The sequence below is a fragment of the Callorhinus ursinus genome, unplaced genomic scaffold, assembly GCF_003265705.2.
Source record: "Callorhinus ursinus isolate GAN/ISIS: 27379988/994484 unplaced genomic scaffold, GSC_fseal_2.0 scaffold25, whole genome shotgun sequence".
NCBI classification, from domain to species: Eukaryota; Metazoa; Chordata; class Mammalia; order Carnivora; family Otariidae; genus Callorhinus; species Callorhinus ursinus.
This window is the reverse complement of record NW_027397087.1, coordinates 2,094,620-2,120,230: the sequence shown is the minus strand read 5'-3', so window position 1 is coordinate 2,120,230 and position 25,611 is coordinate 2,094,620. Positions and strand designations below refer to the sequence as shown.

The following is a 25,611-nucleotide window of genomic DNA, read 5'->3' as shown; positions in this document are numbered from 1 at the left end:
GATGTTATTTTATACCCATGGGTATGGGTGAAGTCCAGTAAGAAGGCACAGGAGATAAACTGTACAATTACCTGAATTAGTGGCTTTTCTGAGATTGATAATAATGAAAGATATTCATTAAAAAAAACAAACAGGCGCTTGGGTGGCTCAGTCGTTAAGCGTCTGCCTTCAGCTCGGGTCATGATCCCAGGGTGCTGGGATTGAGCCCCGCATCAGGCTCCCTGCTCCGCGGGAAGCCTGCTTCTCCCTCTCCCATTCCCCCTGCTTGTGTTCCCTCTCTCGCTGTGTCTCTCTCTGTCAAATAAATAAAATCTTAAACAAAAAAAACTACCCTGGGATGCCTGGGTGGCTCAGTCAGTTAAGCGTCTGCCTTCACCTCGGGTTGTGATCCCAGGGTGCTGGGATTGAGTCCCACATCGAGCTCCTTGCACAGCAGGGAACCTGCTTCCTCTGCCTGCCGCTCCCCCTGCTTGTGCTTGCTCTTTGTCTCTGACAAACAAAATATTAAAAATAAATTTAAAAAAACACCCACATGTCACTCCCACTTTTGTTAGCTGAAAGCTAACAGTATAGGAGGACTATGAAGGTGAGTAGCTTGGACAGTCAGGAAAGTTAAATTTTAGAATTAATCTATTTTATATAAAAGATAATATTGCTCATGAGAGTATCTGGTCAAATGTTAGCTGAACATACTTAACACAAAAGTATGGTACATAGTCACTAACTTAAAGGATTACTTTCACTTTGTTCTTGCAAGTGTGACTAAAGATCTCATACAAATTTGTTTACCACAAGCAACAAAAAATACAATTACATAAGACTTAAGTTAGCAGGCTGGCAACATTTTATAATCACTAAGAATTTAATATTGGTGTTTGATCATCAAGTCCAGGATATATATGTTTTTAAAATACCAAATTTCATATGAAGCAAACCTTTTGGTGTATCTCAATTTCCTTTCAACACAAAAGCTGTAAATTGTAATGGCTTCTCCATTTTTCCAAGCACAAAACGAAGATAACAGTAAACAATGTTAAGATAAAATTCTGAATTGAAAAACTTCAGTATGTGTAAATAATATTAAACCCCAGCATGGTCTTTGAGCCTAAAACCAATAATAGTCCGCATTTGTCCTGTTGATTTGCAAGCACTGAAACAAAAAGCTGGAAACGAGCATCCATGGAAGAAAAGACACTAGAAAGGAGGCTTGGCTTTAAGCCAAAAGGCCATGTGTCTTGGGAATGAATTTTGTGGGCCCCTCTAATTTGTACAAGATGCTACAGCTGAGCAGGATTTGCAGCATGGAGCTAGGGTAAAGAGATCTGGATTCTAGCCTCATCAAGATAGTTATTCTCTGGCCCCCAGGGTACTTTACTCATCCCCAGTTTTGAAAGAAATGTGCCATGCTCTATTTTATGGTTTTACATCTCAACTTTGTATTTGGACTAAATTTACATGTTCAAGATTGTTCCGTAAGTACTCAACAAAAAATTCTGGGTCTACCTGGATAAATTTCTGCAATGTGCAGGAAGTTCAATTTCTCTTCAGGCTAAAGAAATCTTGATAGTTGGTCTGGAAGTTTAGAAATATAACAGAACTAATGTTCCTAGAGGTTTTCATGCTTTTTGGTGTATCGCTTCTAAGAGAAGTTTCTAACACCTCGTATTAAAAATCCCCAGTTTTTCTGCTCAGTGAAAGGGCTCCTGAAACACCCTTATGATGGATACACCATCATTAAAATTTCTTAGGACCTCTTCATCTTTTGTCTCTCCTATCATTGCCCCTTCTTCAACCTAGAAGACTTAAAAAGAAAAAAAAAAGATGGGAGGTGGCAAAATTAAAGATGTGGCATTGCGGGTGAAGGGCAAAAGTGGCGAGCTGACACACTGTTCAGATAATTGCTTGAGAAAAAGTGAATTACTTCCGCAAGGGTCGATAGATAAAAGAGTCTCCAGGACATGTGTACATGGAATGCGTGGCTCAGGTCAGGAGGCGCCAGCATCTGGGTCGCGCTCTGGGGCCTCGGAGCGGGGCGGCCTCCACCTGCTGGAGGAGCGGTGGGGGCGGAGCTAAGATGAGGAGGGAGGTGACGCACGCGCGATACGGCTCACCCGGCCCGCAGCTCGACCCCCGCCGAGGCCCAGACCGCAGCAGAATCCTCTGGCTGCCGCTCGGTGAGTTCTGCGTTGATGCCTGCTCGACCCCCTGAAGCCCACCCGAGACGCGCGGGTTTTACGGGATGGGGAGGGGAGGGGGCGTCCTGCTGAAATCCTTGAGCTGGAGGCTGGGGACAGACAAAGAGTGGGTGGGGATTAGAAGGTTTGGTTATAAATACGAGGGAAAGAGTATCGAGGGAGGAAATGGTGTAGTTCATCAAATCAGAACGGTGTTGGCCAGGGGTTTCGACGAAACAAAGACATCCTGCATTCACAGCGGGCCAGGGGAAGATGGAGATGGCTGGAGAGGTTGGCGTCTGCCTCTGGCCTTTTACGTCAGAATCGCAGCTTTTCTGTTTCAGCAATTTGGGGAACAAGGTTTCATATCTAGGGGTGGCTTGGAAAAAACCTTGCCTTTACAGAGGAATAAAAATGGGGGTTATGAATATTGCAGTTTCAAGGAAGAAAATGAATCCCCCAGTCCCCTCCGTAGAAGAATGGTCAAAAGGAGGGTTTGCACAGCCATTGCCTGAAGCGTCCATCTTAAACAGGTTCAACAGCTGCAGAGGGAAGCTGCATGAATATTTGTCCCCTTGTTCTGCAGGCTTCTGGTTCCAGAGAAGCCAACATTTAAGACAGGTTGACTCCCTGCAGCAGTTTTCTCCCTCTCCTCTCATCATGACCAGGTCTTCAAGTTCTAACCTCTAGAACCATGAGACAATATTGCCAGCATCATATTGACAGTATGGGGGCTCTGCCTGGCATTGTGCTGATGCCCACAACAACCCTATAACACAGATGCTTTCCTCATGCCCGTTTTGCAGAAGAAGCGGGGGCATTTGCCCAGGATCACTCAGCCAGTATGTGGCTGAGCAAGCTTGCCTCTTCTCCCCTAGCAGGGCAGGCCTGAGCTGGCTGTATTTTCATCCCCTTCAGGATCTCACATGTACTGGATGTCTGCTGAGCTAAGATGTTCCCTTCCACTGCTCCTAACCTTTCTGTGCTTCTTTACCATTTGTGTCTTCCTGACTCCTTCCTTGGGACCTCTTTTTTCCCCTGAGACTGGGAAAACTCCCGATGACCCTCTCCCTTTCTCTAATTTGAAGCTGGTTCTTGTTGTTGGTTTGCTTGCTTTGCTAAGAGAGGAGAGGTTGGTGGGGTTAGGGGTAATGAAGCAATTTCAGGGAGCTGCAAGGAGAAGAAAAGGAGTGAGAACGGCCATTCCTGGCTAGTCTTCCCAAGGCTGCCATGTGCAGAGGGAATTGGCTATCTTGGGTTGTTTCGTTTCTTTAATACCATTCCACAGCAGGTGTTCCACCTAGACTGGACACTTAAGGCAAGAGCAAACCCCTAAGGCTTTTTCATTGCAGCCCCCATTGGGTGGGTGGTCCTTGAATCACTCACTTGTGTGATTGATCATCACAGTCGCTGATTGTCGCCAGTCGATACATGTTTGGTCTTTTTTCTGCAGGTGAAAAATGGTCTCCGTGATGGTTTCTACCATGCTCTCTGGCCTAGTGTTTTGGCTGACATTTGGATGGACTCCAATATCTGCGTATAGCTCGAGGAGCCCTGACCGGGTCTCGGAAACAGATATCCAGAGACTGCTCCATGGCGTTATGGAGCAGTTGGGCATTGCCAGACCGCGGGTAGAGTATCCAGCACACCAGGCCATGAATCTTGTGGGCCCACAGAGCATCGAAGGTATTTACTGTATTCTCCCAGTTGGAAGTTTCCAGTAGTACTTAAAATAATATGTGCTGAAGAAACTTTATTTCCTCCCTCTGTTTCCCATTTCTTACTCTTCACGGTATATACATGCATGCCTCCACATAAGAATGTAAGTATCAAGAGAACAGGGACCTTATCTATCTAACTCACAGCTGTAGCCCTAGCACCTCACACAAAGTCTGGTACATTAATATTTGAATGAATAAAGGAGCATCTAGCATTATCCCTAAAGAAAGATTAGAACCCAGCCCCCGCATCTTCTCCCATACTGATCTTTAGGAAATTGTGTCCCCAGCTGGCTCCCTCTTTGAGTCACTGCCAACCAGTATTTGTAAAAAAATCCTTAAAATGCAGGACCTTTAGGATCTGACTTGATTCTTAGGGATTATGTTGTATAAACGCAAAGGAAGCCGAAAGAGGTACTGACATTGAGTTTGTGTCAAAAAATGTTTTTGGAATATTTTTAATTATTACAAATGTTAATTAAATTCTTTTAGTGTGGCAAGACCATTGCCTCCCAGAATTTTTTGAAGTTTCTGGCAATGTCATTGTAATACTTTTATTAAAAAGCAGTACTTTGTTGTTTAATGATTTATCTATAGAGAGAATCTGAATCTAGTTCTTATGAGTTGGTGACAAGCAGGTGCCTTATTTCCATGCCTTGCTTTGTATCCTCTCTGATTCTGAAACAATCTTTTTCTCCAGTGACGGGGAATCCTACAGCAGTAGCATGGTTAATTTAGGTTAGCTACAAGGGAGAACTCCAGACTTTTGCCCGTGTGAGGGGGTTCCGAGGAAAAAACATGAATTCTTTCTGAGTTTTGTCAAAATACATAACCAGCAAATGCTATTCTGTATGGATTGATGATGCATCATTTTGCCTGAGTCTGTGATTTCCTAAAAATGCTATCTGCGCTGGAGGCCTGTAAATGCCATGGATGTGGGCAAAAAATGATTCTCATTTCTGTCTTGTTATCCATGGTTGCAAGCCATTGAGTAAAACTAACTGTGGGATTGTTGTCTGTTTAGGTTGGCATCGCATGTCAGGAATGGATTAACAGATAATTTGAACTGGCAAGCGTGCAAACCTAGCACAGGGCTTAAATCAGAGCGAATCATGTCACCCCTTTAGGAAGAATCTCCGTCCTTCCCGGCACCTGCTGCCTGTCGCTCCTAGCACACCTATCCAGTTCAGACCAGCTTTTTCGGGACAGTAAATATCTGCCCTTTTAGCGCAGTAAGTGCTTGATTAGCCACCCAGCTGTTGTCATGGAGAAGGCTTTCCGAGTTTCCGTGAATACCTGATGCCTGATCATCTGTGTGGAAGAGAAATAGCAGCTCCCTGGGCATGCGAGGCTTGTGTTTTTCCAGAGCCTCATTTTCTTTACTCGGTATCCAATTATTTAGCACCCACTCCACGCCAGCCCCGGTGCAGGGACTGGGGCAGCTGTGTCCTAAAAGAAAGATTACCACAATGCAACCTGCATGGCAGGGTTTTGGGGAGATGTCCAGACAAGCTGCTATCATGGAAGCAAAGAATAGGAGTAATTTGTTGTGCTTGGGAGTGGATGGGCATGGCTATAAGGAAATTCTTCTTTGGAGGAGCAACATTTGACTTGGGTTTGGAAGCCTGAATTGGAATTCAGCAGGGAATAATACCAAGGGAAAAGGCAAGGAAGTCTGAAAGAGCAGGACAATTAGGACAATTCAGAATGAAAAATTCTGTTTCCATTATGATCCCCTGGGATGATGTGAGTTCATGGCGATGTTACGTCACCTCTCAAAGTGTCTGTGTAAGGGATGAAGATTGGCTTGTGTTTTAGTTTTCTATCACGCTATAACAAATTACTACAAATTTAGCATCTTGCCATAATGCCCATTTATTATCTCACGGTTTCTTTTGGTCAGGCATCTGGCTTGGGTTTGCTGGACCCTCTGCTCAGTCTCATCAGGCTGAAATTGAGGGGTTGGCAGGAGCTTGGGGTCCTTTCAAACTCATTAAGGTTGTTGGCAGAGTTCAGTTTCTTGCTGCTGTAGGACTGGGGTCCTTTCTTGCTGGCTGTCAGCCAGGGTCCCTCTCAGCTCTTAGAGGCTACCCCAGGTCATAAGCCACAGGGCCCCAGCGCAACAGGGCAGCTTGCTTCTTCAAAGCCAGAGGGAGAATATCCCTTTAGTCTCCTAATTGTAATGATGTGAGTGGCCATTCCCATCACCTTTGTCATTTAACAAGGGACTGATACCCCATTATATTGACAGGTCACACCCACACTCAGAAGCAGAGGATTATGCAGGGTGGCAATCCTGGGGGTCACTTCAGGATTCTGCCTTTTACAGCTTGGATGAAAGCTAATAGAAAATAGTCCAAAGACTTTGGGGGAGAAAAAAAGCAGAATAAGAAGCCTGGCTTTTTCCCAGTCCTGGACCTTGGCGCTTAATTTGTTAGGTGATCTCATATTTATTTATGTGAGTGTAGCATTGTCTCAATTCATCCATTTATTTGCAAATAAATGATCAATTCATCCATTTATTTGCATTGTCTCTGCTCATTTACTCCTGCTAATTCCCAGGCTTCTGACACATAAGTGTAGTATCTTTTATATCCCTTCCAACATTTATTGTAGGATTTTATTATGAAGGACCAAGTTAGAAAAGGGTTTTTTTTCCCTGATTTTTATAGAAAGAATAGACATAAAGCGTGTATTCTGGTGTGAATATTAACACATGTTTAACGTAGACTATTGGCAAAGACACCTGAGTTTCAATGCCAGCAAATTACTTAACTTCTCTAAGCTTCTGTTTAGCTTGGGGATAGGATTTGAATTTACTGCCTGAATTTGAATTTATTACCTGCAAGCAGGTAATATTCCAGTTCAGAAAAAAAGGTGTTCACATGTATAATTGCCCTACTGTGAAATCATTTTTGAATGAATCATCATCACACTTTAGATGACTATTACTGGACTCTAAGTCCCTTGCAGGAAGGGCTGTTTATTATCTAATAAATGGCACATTGAAGATAATTTTCCCTTATATTGTCTATTCTGATTAATTAATCTTATTATCCTCAGATTAATCTCCTTAGTGAAGATATATATTGGGTCTCAAACATAGGATTATAAGCTAGCCTTTTAGTAGAGGATATAGGATCAGTATTAATTACCCATATATCCCATTAGAAAACTTAGCCCCTCCTTTGATCTCATACCCCTATTGTACCATTTTTTGTTTTGTTTTTTTTTTGCTGCCCTTCCCAGCATCTGTTCACCGTGTACTGATGGCGCTTCCCCACCTCCCATTCTCTCCTCGTCCATGGTTCCTGCCCCTTATTTGTCAGGTCAACAAGTATTTCTTGAATGCCAGGCACTGTTTTAGATACCGGGGAAAGAAACATGAACATCAAAGATTGGCAAGACAGGAGAGATACAGTCCCTAAACAAACAGATAGGTAAAATATATAATAAGTCAAATGGTTATAAGTGCTCTAAAAATATAAAGCAGAGGAGGGGGTTGGAGGAAACAACTTAAAATAGGGGAGGGGGCCCCTCCCTGGGAAGAGAAGCCAAGCTCTGAGAGTTGGAGAGTAAGCTGTGTGGTACATAGAGAAAGACATCCCAGGCAGAGAGCTGCCCGTGCAAAAGCAAGGAGGCTAGTGTGGCGGGAGCCCAAGACTCAGGAGGATGGTTGGAAGGAGCCTGGGTGAGGGCAGGAAGGGGAGGGTGGAGGCTGGGTGCGTGGGGACAGAGCTCCTCACAGGGTCTTCGGCTTGTCCTCTGAGTGCATATCCTTGAAAAGGATCACTCCAGCTGCTGTATTGAAAATCATCCTGTGGGGAGAGAGGACTGGAATGGGGGAGCTCATTTAGGAGGCTTCTACAATAATCTGGGGGGGGGAGATACACTAGCACGATAGGTAGAGAGGTAGCGAGACATGGGCAGATTGTGGGTGTATTTTGAAGCTAGAGCCAACAGGATTTGCTGGTGGGTTGGAGGCAGGAACTGAAAGAAAGAGGAGTCAGGGGTGACACCAAGATTTTGGCCTGAGGAACTGAAAAGGAACACTTTTCTCCAAGAGGTACACACTGAGCCTCTCCAGGGGAAGAGTTCAAGTTCAGTTTTCCACAGGTTAATTTTGAGATGCCTTGGATGGGTTCTTGTCTTGCCAAATCCACCGATGTTCTGTCTTCATCCTGTTCAACCTCGGCAGCATTCGACACACTTGACTTTCTTAAAACCCTTTTCTTTCTTGGTTTTTGCACCAAGATGGCACACCGTTGGCTTTCCTCCTTTCCCTTTTCCCCGTTAACCGTTTTCTTCCTGGTCTCTCTGGCAGCTTTCTCCTTCTCCAGGGTTAAGTTCTCCAGGACTCACTGCTGGCTCTACTTTTATTCTTCTCAATTCTCTATCTAGAGGATTTCATTTCTTCCCTTGACTCCAAATGCCATTTCTTTGCTGATGACGCCAACATTCGTATTTTCAACCCAAACTTGTTTCTTGTATATCTAGAGGCTTCTGTGAATTGCTAAATTACCATATGTCAATCCTGATCTCTTCACCACCACCTTCCTCAACCTGATTATGTCAATTTTTTCTGTCTAAATGAATAGTGCCACCACTTAGTCATGCATGCAGGCTAAAAACCTGGAATAATCCTTCCATTTTCTCCATTCCATGTCATACCCAAATTATTAGCAATTTATTTCATTTCTGTTTCTAAAGTACATCTGTGTTTGCCTGCCCTCTCTTTTCTCTGGCTCTGCTCCAAACAGCCTGGTTCAAGATACCATTGTGCCTGGCATGAATTTATGAAATTGTCTGTTAGAAACCGCATCACTTCGACTTTCTCTTTCTTTCAAATTTTTCTCCACAGGAAAGGCAGGGTTAAACTTTAAAAAATACAAGTTTAAATCCCATCAGTGTCACTCTCCAGGGTTAAAATTCAATCCGTGCCTTCCCATTGCACCTGGGTTAAAAATAACACTTCCTGCCACATCCTGCAAGGATCCACACCTGCTGCACACCCTCCTCCCTGACCTTGCTCTACCGCCCACTCCCACCCCACCTCCTTTCAGCCCTGGTCATACCAGTGGGCTTACTCCACCTTCACACCATCTGTTCTTCCCACTCTGCGTGGCGTACCTTCCTCTTCAGTCTCAGTTTTAGAGTCACCTGCTCAGAGAGAGCTGCCCTGACCACACCGCTCTGAGTAGCCCCCGTTCTCCATCACGGTGTCCTTTTTTTTTTTTTTTTTTAACCCCCATAGCATCTTTTATAAGTTATCATTAGTGTTTGTTTCCTTGCTCATTTTCTGTCTGCCCACTTGGGATGCAAGCTCCATGAGATGGTTTTATTTACTACTTTGCGCCCAGACACAGAGTAGGCACACAGTAAATATTTGAAGAATGAATATATACATACTATGGGGGGGGAATACATATATTTAGCAGCAACAGGTAAGTAAATACTGTTTGACATCTGGATCTGTTGAGACTTCTTTCATTTCGAGGCAGATATTTCATTTCTAATCTGAGTTTAAAAAAAAATCTGCCTAAAAGTTTTTGCCCAGAGCTCAGTGATATGAGCAAAAAGTCTTTACTTTGGTGGTGACTGATGAACGCCGTACAAGTTTGGTGCCCTTTGTATTCCTGCCTGTTGAGACACAGAAAGGACGTTTTGCAGTTCCAGCACTGAACCAGCAGGGGGCCAACTAGACTCTCCGTGTATCAGAGGATTCCCGGAACTTGGTAAGCAGCCTCCCGGTTAACTGCCGATTGTTAAGTCGTCAATAGGGAGGAAGCATTTGCCAAAGCCATCCGAGAGCATTGGTAGTTATTTTTTATTTCTCCATAGGCACCTTAAACTTGACTTGGTAAGGAGCATCTCTCAAATGCAGGCATTGTTAGCCCAGAGCAAAATGGAAACATAAAGATAAACGAGGATCAACTTGTGGTTTTATAGAGAAGAAAACACGGGGGCTGAGGCTTGGCCATACTGTTCACGAGCTCTCTGTGACCCTGGTAACTTCTCTGAGCCTTCGTTTTCTCCTGTGTCACCTGAGGCTTTGAGCCCGCTTGCCGGCAGTTGGCTGGTGCTGTTGGTAGCTGCACGGCAGGCCTGCCTCATCTCACTCGGTGGACTACGAACACATTTTCAGGCTTTCTGATTTCTGATGACCCATCCGGTTAGGGTACCATTCAGACGGGCTTCGGTGCATTTCAGCAGTGGCCATCCAGCCCAAAGTTGCTCACGGGTCCCTGTGACCTACCCGAATGGCTACTGTTGTTCTCTTGGCCCCGGAAACAAGTAAAGCCACCAGCCGGCCAAGGTGATTCAGAGAGCCATTTGCCAGGGGACAGAGACTCTTGGGAGTCAGGAGTGGCTCTTCCAGCTGACACTAATGTTGGCCTCGGAAGAACCCAACCAGAAAATGTGCTTTGGTTTTCAGAATGTTAACGGCCTCAAGTAAAAGAGGATCTCCTCGGCGCCACCAGTTTATTTTCCCCACAGTTCTAGGCCACCGGATGCCTAGCTCTCTGATAACACCAGATAACAAACCACTGGATAGAAATTTATGAACATGGGCATTTGATGGTTTCAGATAATTTTAAAGCCATATTGCCGAGCATAAAAATGCCAAAATTCTTTTTTACAACACTCACTTTTGGACCTCAGTTTTTTCATTTCAAAATAAAGAGAACCAAGATTGTTTTCTTAATAAATATCAAGGGGAGAAAGAGTCCTTTGTAAGGTAAAGCCTATTTGAAGGGGCCGATTCTAAGCGGCCTTAGCCAGCCTTTGGCCTCTGTGGCCAAAGGACTGCAGTGCCTCCATCTTGCCACAGGGGGCAGCAGTTGCTTCCCGTTTGAAGGTTGGAGGGGAGAGCGACTTCAGCATTGAACAGCACTGGGGCCTCAGGTTCTGGCTAGCCTCTGCAGTTGGAGGAAAGAATGGGGCTGACTCTTGACCCAGATATCCTGACTAAAGTCCTTCTAGGCTGCCCCCCATCCTGGGGGAGCCAGTGAGAGCAATGGGTTGGCTCTTCGAGGAGGCCAGGGCCTCCAGTTTGGCCCATGTCCTTTGGGGTTCCATTCAGCCCACCCTTAACTCAGATCCTTAAAAAAGTCCCTGGATGATTTCCAGTTTCTCATCTTGGTCAATTGCACAGATAGTGAAAAATTCAAAAGGAGGAGGGGGAGATTTGGAGTTTTGGGGGGGACGTGGAGGCAGGACAGGAAGATGAAAATAGTGGGTGTTTTTTTGTGTTGTGTTTAAGTTGCCCTGGGGCGTCCAGGGGCAGGCGTCCAGGAGGCATGTAGCTGTATATGAGGCGGGAGAGTGGCTGGGGCAAAGGGAGAGATGTCATGGTTGTCCCCATGGTCACAGTGGCTGATGCTATGGGGATGGGGGAGGTGACCCTGGGCAAGGGTCAGGGAGGAAGAGCAGAGCACCTGAGAAAAAGGCCTGAAAGACTCCTACAGGAGTGCCAGGTAGAAGAGCCTACAGGGGGAAACAGAATGATTGGCCAGAAAACACCGAATGATGACGTGCCCAGAAAATAAGGAAGGACTGTCTCAGGAATGGGCAGTAGTCCCCATGGTAAAAATCTGCAGAGAGGTCACCTGAAACCAGGGCCACCGGGGGTAAAGGGTTCACTGGTGGAGCGGGGCATCGGGCAGAAACCATCGGGCAGGAGACAGGGAAGATGACCCAGGAGGTCAGGTAAGGGGGAGAAGACTGAGTAATCCTTATGGAGGGAATGGGGCGGGGAGTGGCATAGCGCTGAAGAAGGTTTTTGTTTAGGTTAGCGTGTCAGGATGAGAGAGATCTGAGCTTGTTTAAGTGCCAATTGGCCAGAACCAGTGGAGAGGGGGTGCAGAAGACGTGGCACGAAGGGCAGATAACCGAGGGGTGAAAGCTCCTGAGCGCGTGGGAGGGGATGAGAACTGGAGCACGGCCGGCCCGAGTCCAGCCCTTCCAACGCTGGGAAGAAAGGGAAGAGGCAGAGGGGCGTCACAGTGCGGCGAAGTTTGGAGGTTTGGGTCTCAGTATCTGCACAGTCTGTACTGTTTCAAGCCACGTGCTCAGAATTAAAATAAGAATACAAGAAGGAAATGCAGTCGGCTTCCCAAAGCTCTGTTCTTTGCCATCTTATATATTTCATACACCTTGCCTATATGGTTTTTGATGTTTTAAAATATCAGATAACTTTAACTCTTGATGAATTGTATTAGAAAAACTCAGTTTTCCTACCGTGTCTCCCCTTTACTGTCCCACTGACTGATACCATACTCACAACACATCCGATCCCACATGTGATTTCCTATAGCAGGCAAGTCGGCCACACCGGCTGGATAGTCTACAATTTAACTCAATTCTGACACTACCTCCCTGGAGATACCTCCCTGCTTCTGACTGCCTGGCTTTAAATCTGAGCTCCCGCTACCCCCACCCTACCGCTTCTTTGTTGGACTGGTTTGGTAGAGTCGCTCACAGAACTCAGGGAAATACTTATATTCACTAGTTTATTAAAGGATATGTTATGGAGAGAGATGAACAGCCAGATGAAGAGATACCTAGGGCTCGGTCGGGGAGAGTCCCAAGTGAAGGAGCTTCTGTCCCTGTGGAGTTGGGGTGCATCACCCTCCCGTGTGGCTGTGTTTACTAACCTGGAAGTTCCCTGAACCCTGTACTTTTGGGGTTTTATGGAGGCTTCATTACATAGGCAGGATCAATCATTAACTCTATTTTCAGCCCCCACCCCTCTCAAGAGAATAGGGCGGTACTGAAAATCCCAAGCTTCTAATCACGCCTTGGTCTTTCCGGTGACCAACCCTCATCTAAGAGCCACCCAGGAATCCTCCCAAAGTCACTTCATTAGAACAAAATACATTCCTGTCACCCAGGAAATTATAAGGATTTCCAGAGCCCTGTGTCAGAAACCAGAGTCAAAGACCAAACACTAGAACAAAAGATGTTCCTAGTACTCTTTATCACTCAAGAAATTACAAGGATTTCAGGAGCTCTGTGCCAGGAATGAGGGCAAAGACCAGTATATATTTTCTATTACCTTGCATGAGTATATAATCCAACTCTTAGTTATTTACTAATTATGTTACAGCATTTTTGTACTTACATTATAAAATCCCTCTGTAACTTGTAAAATATAATTCAAGATGAGAAGAGTATTGTCTTTGTCTACTTTCTTTTTTGATTAATATGATAAATGTTTCAGGGGCACCTGGGTGAGGCAGTCCGTTGAGCAACCAACTCTTGGTTTCGGCTCAGGTTGTGATCTCAGGGTCATGAGATTGAGCCTCTCATTGGGCTCTGTGCTCTGTGCAGAATCTGCTTAAGGTTCGCTCTCCTTCTCCCTTTGCCCCTCCCCCTGCATGCATGCCCGCTCTCTCTCTAAAATAAATAAATCTTTAAAAATATATAATAAATGTTGGGGTGCCTGGGTGGCTCAGTGGGTTAGGTAGCTACCTTCGGCTAGGGTTGTGATCCCAGGGTCCAGGGATCGGCCCATGTTAGCCTCCCTGCTAGTGGGGGATCTGCTTCTTCCTCTCCCTCTGTTTCTCTACCCACCCCCCACAACCCGTGCTCTCTCTGTCTCAAATAAATAAATAAAAACTTAAAAAAATATATATATATAATAAATGTTTCAGTGAGGCATTAACCAAAAGAATAGAAATCAATATTTCTCAGTAGGAATATTGAGCTGTTGGGGAATGTTGTGTGTGCATTTTATGCGACTTTGAAACAGTGCAGTACAAAAAATTAGTATGCGCTCACTGCCTATATACCATGAGAAGTGATGTGAATCCCCCCAAGGTAACAATTTGTCAAGGGTCACGATTTCAAAGTAGTAGGCTTAGTCATTGTACACAGTGCTTATTGCATTTTAGCTGATTTTAGCAGAAAGAGTCCTCGTCCTTGGTTAGGATTGTTCTTGAGTTCTGTGAATTTTGACTCATGTTGACATGTTCAGTTCATCCCTTAAGTAAAATGTGACTGTCTTCTAATGGCAGAGAGGGACACAGAATCCGAGGTTCCGTTTACTGGATGACGACTGCTAAATGCCGTGCTGGGCGTCTGACTCCAGGACCCTTGCTGTGAAGTGCTCACTTCCATACAGGCCAGAACCTGCGAGAGTCTGAGCCTCCATATATTTTCATGGAATTCAGTGGAAGTCAGATGTGTTAGGGTTTTCCAGAGAATCAGAACAAATGTGTGCACACATGTGTATGTGTGTGTATTTATAAATAAATTATAAATTATGGATAGATACCTGTGTGTGTGTGTGTGTATGTATATAGAGAGAGACAGATTTATTTCAAGCGGTTGGCTTCTGCAGTTGGGGCTGGCAAGTCTGAAATCCACAGGACTGACCTGCATGCTGGAGACCCAGGGAAGAATTGATGTTGGACCTTGAGTCTGAAGGCATCCGGAGGCAGAATTCTCTCCTCTTCAGGGGACCTTGGTCTTTTAAGGCCTTTGACTGACTGGATGAGTCCCTTCCACATTATGGAAGATGGTCTGCTTTACACAATGTCGACTGATTTCAGTGCCAACCACATCTAAAAAAGACCTTCACTATACCATGCATCTAACATCTATCTTGGTGTTTGTCCACGCAACTGGGCATATAGCCTAGCCAAGCTAACACGTTAAATTAACCACCACACCAGTGTGGAGATTAACACGGTAACACAGTTGCATCAAGCTGCTGGTTCCTAAGGAAAATGATTATAATTCACACACAAACAATACCGTGCTTTTGGATACCTCTATTAGATTCTGGATCTCAGATTATCTTCACGTGCGGTCTTGTGCTTACCCCTCACAATCTCTTGTTTGAGATTGGGGGGGCACATATTTCTTGTCACATTTTATGAACGAGGAAAGAGAAACTCCAAGAAGTGACTTATCTGGGGATGCAGCTACTATTTGCATGTGGATTCACAGCTTGAGCACGATCCTGGTGTTCTGTTCTGTGCAGCACAGTGAGAAGCTTCTCAGGCTACTGGATTAAAGGTTTAGGTGTGGACAAGGTTGATCTTAGACCTGATGGTGAAATAAGTTTATCTTTAAAGATGATCCTTGCTCGTGGCTCCCTGTGGATCTTTCTTTGAATTTGGTGCTTATGGACTCCCCATGAACTGGCATTTATGATGGTGCGCTGCTCACCTTCCCCAGGCTGTAAGATCTGCAAGAGCAGACATGATGTCTGCCTGCTTTTCGTATCTGCAGGGCCTGAACGGGGCCTGGCACATAACAGACACCCACCCACCGAATATTTGCTAAAATCACCTTGCTTTGTTTGCTCCTTTGAAACAACGCTGACCTCCGAGACTCCAGCAAATGAAACTACTGTTATTTTAGTCAAGATCGTCCTGTAATACAACCTGTGAATACACTTGGAGCCACCCTCAGAATCCTAAATTCACTGGCTTTTCTCATACCTCCTCAGTCAGGACCCCAGCTCCCTGCAAAATGCCTCAGATATTTCTTGAGATCCCAGAGCCCGGAGCATGCATGATCCAGAACATAACGAACTGATGCACTGCCTCGGGACAGTTACCCATTTCCCCTTCTTCTCTTTGTCTCCTTCAGCTGGGCACCACCACGGCCTCCAGCCTCCAGCGGCCTCCAGCAGTCACAGCCTCAGGGAGTTCTGTGGCATGTATTGGGCGGCAAGGCAGGGGGAGATCCCTCAGTGTACCTCGTGCCCCTAAATCCCAGAGACTTTTCCGGAAAATGGCTTTCCCTTTTATTCCTCACTGTTCTGTGCTTTTCATAGGATTCACCCGAGAGGCTGGGCGTGGAGAGAAATCTAAGCATTAGACAGCATGGGGGCTAAGAACCTTCCCTTCCTGCTGACCGCAGAGGCATGACTTATTCCTGCCTCAGCCTGGGCAGGCAGACCCGTCCGTCCTTCAGTAGGATCTGGTCCTCAGGAGGCTTCTCAGGTCCTCGTACAGATCGGCTTCTGGCAGGTGTCCTCCTAGATGTGCTGTTCTATCTGAAGCCCAGAGTAGGTTCAAGCCAGGCCCTTGTTTCCTATCACCTGGGCAAAGGGTGAGACTACAAGAAGCTTGCTGAGTCCCCAGGGAAGCCAAGTGAGCAATGTTCCAGAGATAATTGACCAAAGTGGATCACGCACATGGAGGAAATGGAGTAGTAACAGCTAATATTTTATGGTTTGCAAAAATACTTTCCTGTACTCTGTCTCATCTGAGAGAACCTTTACAGCGGTGAAAAAGGTTTAAAGTTGCCCACAAGCACACAGCCTAATCTTTACGAGTTGGTTGGCAAGCCAACTGTGTTAGGTTTGAATGCATCTCTCCCAGCAGCACTATCCTGGTGTTCTGTCTTCTATCCCCGTAGACTTGTATAATCCTGTGATACTTAGCTGACAAGCTATAATGATGCTGGGAGTCGTGGTAAACCACATGCAGATTTAGGCAGATGGTATTTCAGGAACATGAAGCTTCAGGAAGCAAATTTTCTGACAGACTGCCCTCTTGGAACAAATTGGTGCAGATACCTTGGACACCATGGTTTGGAGAGAAAGCTATTGAAGCAGGCTGGAAGGGTTTAGCAGACCCCGGCTTGGTACCGCAGTTAAAACTAAGTGTGCATTTTTGAGCGTGGCGTGCCACGGGATTGGAGTAGTGGAAGGGGCACATGGTGTGTGTGTGTGTGGTAGGGGGAAGGTGGGCGTGTGTAACGTAGCAGGAAGCTCACCGAGGCAGGAAGCCCAGGGCTTGGTCCTGGCGGGGACCCGCTGGGTGGCACTGAGCAAGTCCCTTTAAACTCTATGAAGTTTATTTTCCCAGTCTGCCCACGGAGATAAGTGATCCAGTCCATCTTACGGGGTTGAGGCAACAGTCAAGTTAAAGAATGGATAGAAAAGTGTTTTGGACCATAGAAAGCATTACACAGATGCAAAGCATCATTCTCATGGTAGCTGCTTCTTTCATCCTCCCACATATATCTCCAAGTGCACCTGGCTTCGGGGGTGGAAGATGGTCCTGACTGTGGTCATATCCTGTGTTCTCTCTTCCTTACATCCTTCTCCTAAGCGTGGCCTGGGAAAACTGCTGTCAAAAGTTGTGAATCTTTGGATGAATGGGCTTCCTTCTGGTCTTACGAAGTGCTCTGCCCCCTCAGTGTTCACCTTAGGAGCTAGGGCCACATGACTATAGTGAGGTTGGATGGTTTCCAGAAACCCCGGTAAAGCGCAACTTCTTCATGTTCAACCACACTCTGTTCCATCTCTTGTTCTTGTGGCTGTTTAAATATTGCCTTTTGCCATGAAATAGGTTATAGAAGCATCTTTGGTTTTTTTTAAAGGTTTTTTATTTAGGGTGCCTGGGTGGCTCAGTTGGTTAAGTGACTGCCTTCGGCTCAGGTCATGATCCTGGAGTCCTGGGATCGAGTCCTGCATCGGGCTCCCTGCTCAGCAGGGAGTCTGCTTCTCCCTCTGACCCTCTTCCCTCTCGTGCTCTCTATCTCTCATTCTCTCTCTCTCAAACAAATAAATAAAATCTTTAAAAAAAAGATTCAATCTTTTTTTTAAAGATTTTTTATTTATTTGTCAGAGAGAGAGAGAGAGAGAGAGCACAAGCAGGGGGAGTGGCAGGCAGAGGGAGAAGCAGGCTCCCCACTGAGCAGGGAGCCCGATTCGGGACTTGATCCCAGGACCCTGGGATCATGACCCAAGCCAAAGGCAAATGCCTAATGAACTGAGCCACCCAGGTGTCCCTAGAAGCATCTTTAAAGTCAAGAAACATATTTGGTCAGCTGCTAAGCTAAGAGTGAAGCATGCTCCTGGAGAGGTCAGAGATGTTAGCGTAAGGAAGGTGTACAGGGGAGCTGGAGATCGTGCCCTCCATGGCTGTCCACGTGTTGGCATGGCTGGGAGACAGTGATCAGTGCTTCCTCCAACCCATGGATTCTATCAAAATGTCATCTAACACCTTTCCAGTTTTGTTTATTCAATAAGTAATTATTGAGCCCCTACTACATTGCCAGGAGTTGTTGCCTTCATGCATTTTTAAAACCAGTAAGCACACCATCTAATTCATTACACGGGATCTTCGTAAAATAGGCAGGAGTCAGGCATTATCTTCTTTTAATCTGTTAGTAAAGGTTAAACTCTGACTGGAGTAATTGAGTCATTTTACAGATCACCAGGATTGGAGCAGGATTAGGCTACTTTTTGCCTTATTCCTCCATCATTCCCTGGCTGCATTTCCCATTGGTGTGTCAGTCTAGAGGCATCCAGACGTGCAGAGTGACAACACAAGAGAGATTAGGAAGGACGAGCTATGTTTCACATACCGTCTCACCCCAGTGAGGGGGCCAGCTAAATGGGCATCAGAAAAACTGGTGTCCAGGGAGTGGCAGAGAGGAGTAGCCGGACCCATTGTCCCTTCCTGTGACTTACAGTCCTTGTTTAAGGCACCTGAAGTCTAGGTGAGGGAAAGGGACATTAAAAATTGAAAGTCCTATCTGCAATACGCTGGGACAGAAGCTGAGAGCCCAGGATACGGTCAGCACTGAGGAGCTCTGTAGAAAGGTCAGGTGTTGGCCCCCAGAAAAGACATCGCAGATGAGTTGAACTTGAGCTGGCCTTCCTTTTGGAGGCTAGGTGGTGGATCATGGGGACTCAGGTTCAGGCAGGAAGAGTAGGAAGAAATAGACTTCTTAGCTCGTATGTGTTGAATGTAGGGCAGTGATGGGGAGAGGTGGCGGCCACAGGGAAGACTGGACACTTGTAAGAGTGTCACCGAATTTCCCTACTTAAGAGCATCTGGGGAGTAGGGGCATATGGTCAGTATTTTTCAGAGCCCTAAGATGCCCCAAGGAAGCTCTGGCCTCCCATTGCCTATCCCCTTGCCTATAGAATGTCCTGTAAGGCCTCTCTCTTTGCAGATAGAAAGGCTCCCCAAATCTGGAGAGGCTATTGGGTGGGCGCGGGGATTGGACATTTGTCTTTGTGTTGGACAAATCCGTGTGCCTTTGGCACCAACACCATTGGGGGTTCTTCCGTCACTTGGCACTTAGGGATGTCAGAAAGACGATAAAGGGAATGTGCTTTCTGCGGTGCACAGCACATGCTGAACAATCTATAAAACGGACCTTTGCCATAACCGCCCCACCTTTTCCATGCGGTTTTTCACTGGGACACATCTGATTATAAGGTCTCAGCAGGTCAGACTTTAGAGACTACTTGGTCCCCAGTGGGCAGTGGCACGGCGTGCGGTGGGAAGGGAAGGGTCCGATGGCGTGTGGCCTAGGTCAAGATGGGGCGAGACTTACGCAGAGCCTGGAGTGACTATGGCCTTGACAGCTCATGGCACCACCGGCCGTTTCCCCCTGGTAGCCTGTCAGAGTTTGTCTTTGCACAAGACAGATTGTGGCTTAGGGGACGCTCCATCCTGGCGACTGGCCCAGGGGACCGTCCCAGTGCCACGGTCTGGTACGACAGCTCAGCAGGACTGGGCCAGCAAGCCCTACGTGGTGTGGACCCAAAGTAGGTGACTAACATTTTCCTCTCAAAACGACAGGAACGGGTGGGCCTGCTGGGAAGAATTCCTCGGCTGTCAACGATCGAGGATGCCTGTTTCCCGAACTGAATGAGCGAGTCTCTTGTCCTGTCTCTTAGTTTATTTCCGTCTAGTCGTCTTCTTTCCAGTCCTTCCCTGGATGATGGGAGGGACCATTTGTTGAGGTTGTGCAGATGCTGAATAGTCTCTGCTCACTGGAGTGTGCAAAAATATGGCAGCAGCACAGGTACTATTGTCTGAAAGTGTTTCCAAAGGGCAGGGGAAGAGAGTTATCTGAGAGTAAGTGATGCGTTATACTAATATCACAGGGATTTTTCTTTTCTTTTTTTTTTTTTGCATGTGTGGTCAGTGAAGAGAATTTTTGGCAGTTGGCTCTCGCTAAACTAGATCTGTATACAGCACGCTGGAGCCTGGTAAGTGCCTCTGGTTTTTTTTACAGGCAGAGTTTTGGTGCCTAGGGGTCTGGGCTGTGGACAAGCAAGACGTGCCTGCAGGCAGGGAGTGCTCAGCTTGCTCCCAGCTTGCCAGAGCCAGGGCTGTGATGCTTCAGGCTGTTCACCCGGGCTCCGGGGGAGGTCACATCACCTCTCAGCCCCTCCAGGACAGCCTGGAGGGGCGTGCGTGAGTGACTGCCTTGCTCCAGTTTAGGCTAAGGAGCGAGAGACAACGGCGGGATGTCCCGTAGCTCTCCCAGACGGTGCCGACACTGTGCTGATGTAGAAGTAGTAGGAGTGAGGGTGTCTTGGGTCTAGACTTTTGGTCTCCTTAGGCTATTTTTTATTTCAATGAGCAGACTTATAAATAGAGCTGAATCATTCAGTGCAGAGGAAAAGTACAAGAAACCCAAATGGATGGATGAGAGCCAATCATTGATGTGTAGCTCTGGCTGATAATGAGAGATACACACAGGACCCCTGTGTATGTGCCCTTTGGTGCTCCACAAGCCCAGCCTTTCGATCACAGGACAGACCCAGCTGGGCAGTGTTGGACCCAGAGATCAGCTTTTCACCTATGTTAGCCCCAGAATTTAGAACATTTGCCTCCATGAGTTTTTGGTAATCGCTATTGTAGACCCAAGAATTTATTTTTTTTAATCCTCTCAACTTGAATATTGAAGCTCTAAAATCCAGGGAGAGCACCATCTATGTTTTAAATGGGTAATTGAGAAGGATTAAAAGGTTATAGGAACTTTTTTTTTTAAGATTTTATTTATTTATTTGACAGAGAGAGACACAGCGAGAGAGGGAACACAAGTAGGGGGACTGGGAGAGGGAGAAGCAAGCTTCCCGCCGAGCAGGGAGCCCGGTGTGGGCCTTGATCCCAGGACCCTGGGACCATGACCTGAGCTGAAGGCAGATGCTTCATGACCAAGCCATCCAGGCACCCCGGAACTTTTTTTTTAAAATAAGTACCTAGCAAAAGGAAACACTGCATTGAATAAGAGTGCTATTTCTTTAAATGTGGTTCCAGGGGGAAGAGAACTTATCCTTATATTTTATCTATTATTTGCCTGACACTTCGTATATTGTTATTTAAAAATCCTCAAAAGTCGTAAGTGATGATCCCCTTTTATAAGGGCAAGTTGGGGTATAGAGGTGTGAGTGGTTGACTCAGCATTGACCAGCTATGGGAGATAGGATCTGGATTCAAATCCTGTGAGTCAGTCTCTAAAGCAAGGTTTTCACTCCCAACACTCCTGATGTTGGGCCAGAGAATTCTCTGTTATGGGGGCTGCATCCCTGGCCTCTGCCCAGAAATGGCTCCCCGATACTGTCCTCTGCCAGTCAACAACGGGGGACCACTGCTCTAGAGGCTTAATTTTTCCTGCCATTGCACATTCAGAAAGAAGTTTGGGGGTACCCTTAAAGACTAGATGCTACGGTTCACTGATGTTTAGAGTGATTTTTCTTACTACAACCATAATAAAGTCCACTTGTGGATGATTTGGAAAAGAAATTGTTTATAGTCCCACCACGTAGAGAGACCCACTTTCAACATTTGGGGTATTTCCTTCCGGCACCTTTCTCTATGCATATATATATATGTAGTTTTAAAAAATCATACTTTAAAAAAAGATATTTATTTACTTGAGAAAGAGAGCAGGGGGAGGGGAAGAGGGAGAGAGAGAGAATCTCAAGCAGACTGTGTGCTGAGTGCAGAGCCCAATGTGGGGCTTGATCTCACAACCCTGAGATCATGACCTGAGCCGAAACCAAGAGTCAGAGCTTAACCGACTGAGCCAGCCAGGTGTACCCAAAATCATACTTTTTTTATCTGAATGTTTATACTTAATATTTTTATCTGAATTTTATACTTTATATTATATCAAGAACTTTTTGGATTTCATTAAATAATCACTGTAATTATTTTTAGTAACTGCATTATATCCTCTTATGTTTATACCATAATTCAGGTAAGCATTACCCAAATGTTGGACATTTAGAGTTTTTCCAGTTTGTCTGCGTCATAAATATTGCCTCAGTGAACATATTAGCACAGAAGTCTTTGTGTAGTTCTCTAGGCTATATATTTCTATGAAAAGAGAAATTGGGTCAAGCTCCATGCCTATTTTTAGGCTCCATTTCCTCCATATTGTTACATTGCTTTCTGTAAATGCCGGACTAACCTGACTGTCTTCTCTTCATCTGTTCATGGAATCTTGTCTTGCTTCTTAACTATGAGTATTACCTTTTTCAGTCTTTTCATTTAACAGGCAAAAATAACATTCATTGTTTTAATTTGCATTCATTTGATTACCAACAAAACGGACCGTCTTGGAAGACCTGGGTGGCGCAGTCAGTTGAGCCCCGTCTCTTGGTTTCAGCTCAGGTCTTGAGCTGGGGGTCCTGGGTTGGAGCCCTGAGTTGGGCTCTGTGCTCAGTACGGTGTCTGCTAGAGATCTCTCTCTCCCTCTCCCTCTGCCCCTCCCACTCATGTGTGCTTTCCTTCTCTCTAAAACAAAGACATCGATCTTAAAAAAAAAAAAAACCTGAGCGTCTTCCCTTCTATTATATAGCTATTTACTTTTCTTATTCTCCAAAAATATTTGTCGATGAGATGCGTTGTTGGTTTAGTAAATCCAAATGTGTCTCACTACTTCAAGATTTGCTACTTTCTTCCTAGTTCAGACTTAACCGCTGAAGCTCCTTAAGCTTTCCAAGTAGCAAGAGAGGGAGACACAGGACAGGGGTTGGGAGAAGAGATGGAAGGGAATGCTTGTGTATAAACTGTAGATCACCTAGCTAGAATTAACTGAGCCCTGAACTTGGAAGAAGAAAAAAGGGGAGAATGGCTTGCGCATGAGGTTCCGCAGACAGTGAATGAAGTGGTGCAGTAGTACCGGGTTGGGGAGTTCCTGTGGTGGCCACCAGGTGGTGCCATTGGCCCGGGACGATTTGGTTTCTCTGGTGTGGGAGGGCTAGGGAAGCGTATTACTAAGTGGTCACAAGGTGAGTGCGGTGATAAGGAGGCTGAGTGCCAATCACACACATAGGACATTGGCTAGTTAGGTGTTTGTAACTAACCTGCTGGTGATCACCGGTTGGCATGATGCACCTGCGTGTGTGTGTGTGTGTGTGTGTGTGTGTGTGTGTGGTTTTTATCACTCTGAAAAGAAATTCCATTCCTGTGGCCATCATTCCCCCAGTTTCCCCACCCCTCCCTAGCCCATCCTCCCTCCCCCTTCCGCCAGACCCTGGCAACCACTAAGCCAATTTCCGTCTCCAAGAATTTGCCTACTTTGGACATTTCATATAAATGTACAAATTTATATGCATTATAATACATGCAAGAGGTGGTCTTCTGTGATAGGGCTGTTTTCTATTACTACTTGCCCCGACCAACACTACCCCAGTTTACTTTGTGGCACGAGGCATCAGGGTAATGAGATAGACTGATTATTTCAAGTGCTATAGCATTTTCAATCCTGTTAGGACAGAGGGAAGTACCTAGAACAGCAGTTTCCTGACCTGGGAAGCTTTTAGAAGTAATAATTCCTGGCCCCCAATATCTCCAGGAATTTAAATTTAGTGGTTCTGGGAAGTTGGGCTGCTTAGGATTTTGGGAAGGTGCGGGGCTCCAGGTGATTCTACTGATAGTTTAGCCATCAGCAATGAGCAATGGGTGATCAAGTAGTGGAGCAAAGGAAACCTGGGTTTGAACAGAGACAGGGAATGACATGGCCCTTCGCTGCAGACTGGCTCTCTTTAGCAGCTGCAGCTTTAACTCCAGTGCCTCCTGGGAAAGCAGCTGCACCCTCATCATCTGCCACGTCGCATGCTACAGCACTGGTTCATGTCAGTGTCATCTTTGACTCAGCATGACAACAGTGCATATTTGAAGGCCAGCAAAACCAATGACATCAGCCTTATTTACTGTTCAACTGGCAAATATGTACAATGTGGTATAGCAGAAAGAACACTGAATTAGAAGTCTGAGGCTCGCCAGAACATTGTACTGAATGCCGCCGAGGGCCGTGGTGACATCCGGTGAGAGTAGGGCATGAGATGTGGCACAGGGAATGAAGTGGGGTATTGAACCCCAGGTCAGCATGGGGCTTTAGAGAGCATCTTGTCTACCTGCTCGTTTCATAGTAGAGAAGATTGTGGCCTTGAGAGGGGAGTTCCTCGCTGCAGGTCATATACCAGCTGTTATTACAGTTGGGACTAGGGCTAGGGTCAGATCCTTTGCCTCTTCCTCTTTTCCCACTTTGCCTTACTTCTCCACATCTCTCTCTTTGGGAATCTGAAGAATCATACCCAACCACTTTTCATTTTCAGAAGTGAGGAAACCCAGGCCTAATTTGTCCAGTGTTACAGAGCTAATTGATTTAGATTTGCTTTGGATGAGTGGAAGTTGCAATGATGACAGATGAAAAATCCAAGATGGCGTTCATGGATGGCTTTTCAGAACAGCCCAGAGCAGATCCAAGTTTTGTGAGGCCTGAAGCTTATGCAGTTGAGAAACTCTCTTTAAAAAAAATAATACAAAGTTACAAATGCAAAATTAGGTCCAAGGCTTTGGAAGCCATCTGAGCAAAGGAGGGGCCCTAAATATTTTTTTAAATTTTATTTTATTATGTAAATCACGATACATTACATCATTAGTTTTTGATGTAGTGGTCCATGATTCATTGTTTGTGCATAACACCCAGTGCTCCACGCAGAACGTGCCCTCTTTAATACCCATCACCAGGCTAACCCACCCCCCTACCCCTCTCCCCTCTAGAATCCTCAGTTTGTTTCTCAGAGTCCATAGTCTCTCATGGTTCGTCTCCCCCTCTGATTTCCCCCCCTTCATTCTTCCCCTTCTGCTTTCTTCTTTTTTTTAAACATATAATGTATTATTTGTTTCAGAGGTACAGATCTGTGATTCATCAGTCTTATACAATTCACAGCGCTCACCATAGCACATACCTTCCCCAATGTCTATCACCCAGGCACCCCATCCCTCCCACCCCCCCACCACTCCAGCAACCCTCAGTTTGTTTCCTGAGATTAAGAATTCCTCATATCAGTGAGATCATATGATACATGTCTTTCTCTGATTGACTTATTTCGCTTAGCATAATACCCTCTAGTTCCATCCGCATCGTTGCAAATGGCAAGATTTCAGGGGTTTTTTTGATGGCTGCATAATATTCCATTGTATATATATATACCACATCTTCTTTATCCATTCATCTGTTGATGGACATCTTGGTTCTTTCCATAGTTTGGCTATTGTGGACATTGCTGCTATAAACACTGGGGTACACGTACTCCTTCGGATCACTACATTTGTATCTTTGGGGTAAATACCCAGTAGTGCAATTGCTGGGTCATACAGTAGCTCTATTTTCAACTTTTTGAGGAACCTCCATACTGTTTTCCAGAGTGGCTGCACCAGCTTGCATTCCCACCAACAGTGTAGGAGGGTTAGGGGCCCTGAATCTTACACCTCATTCACCGCACTGTAAATCCACCTCTAGGAGCAGTCCTAGCAAGATCCCTGGTCATATGTGTTCTGCCAGGTTCTTTTATGTATATAAATAATGTGTATCCTGCTGAGAACCAGTTAGTTGCCTCCAGTTGTATGGAATGGAGGCCATCCTGTCAACAAATACGTGTTGAGGGTCCATTTTACATAAAGCATGCTTCAGGGGACAGAGAGAGG

General features: G+C 45.7%; 1 protein-coding gene across 3 annotated transcripts in view; it reads left to right on the top strand.

The window, feature by feature from the left end:
- The first annotated feature begins 2,067 nt into the window (after positions 1-2,067).
- SCG5 (secretogranin V) overlaps positions 2,068-25,611 on the top strand; it is a 55,681-nt gene continuing 32,137 nt past the window's right edge. For all 3 annotated transcript variants that reach the window (XM_025884466.2, XM_025884464.2, XM_073876760.1), the window contains exons 1-2: positions 2,068-2,174; positions 3,628-3,860. In XM_025884466.2, the coding sequence (XP_025740251.1) occupies positions 3,635-3,860 (226 nt within the window). In that variant the 5' untranslated portion in view covers positions 2,068-2,174; positions 3,628-3,634. The remainder of the gene's footprint in view (positions 2,175-3,627; positions 3,861-25,611) is intronic.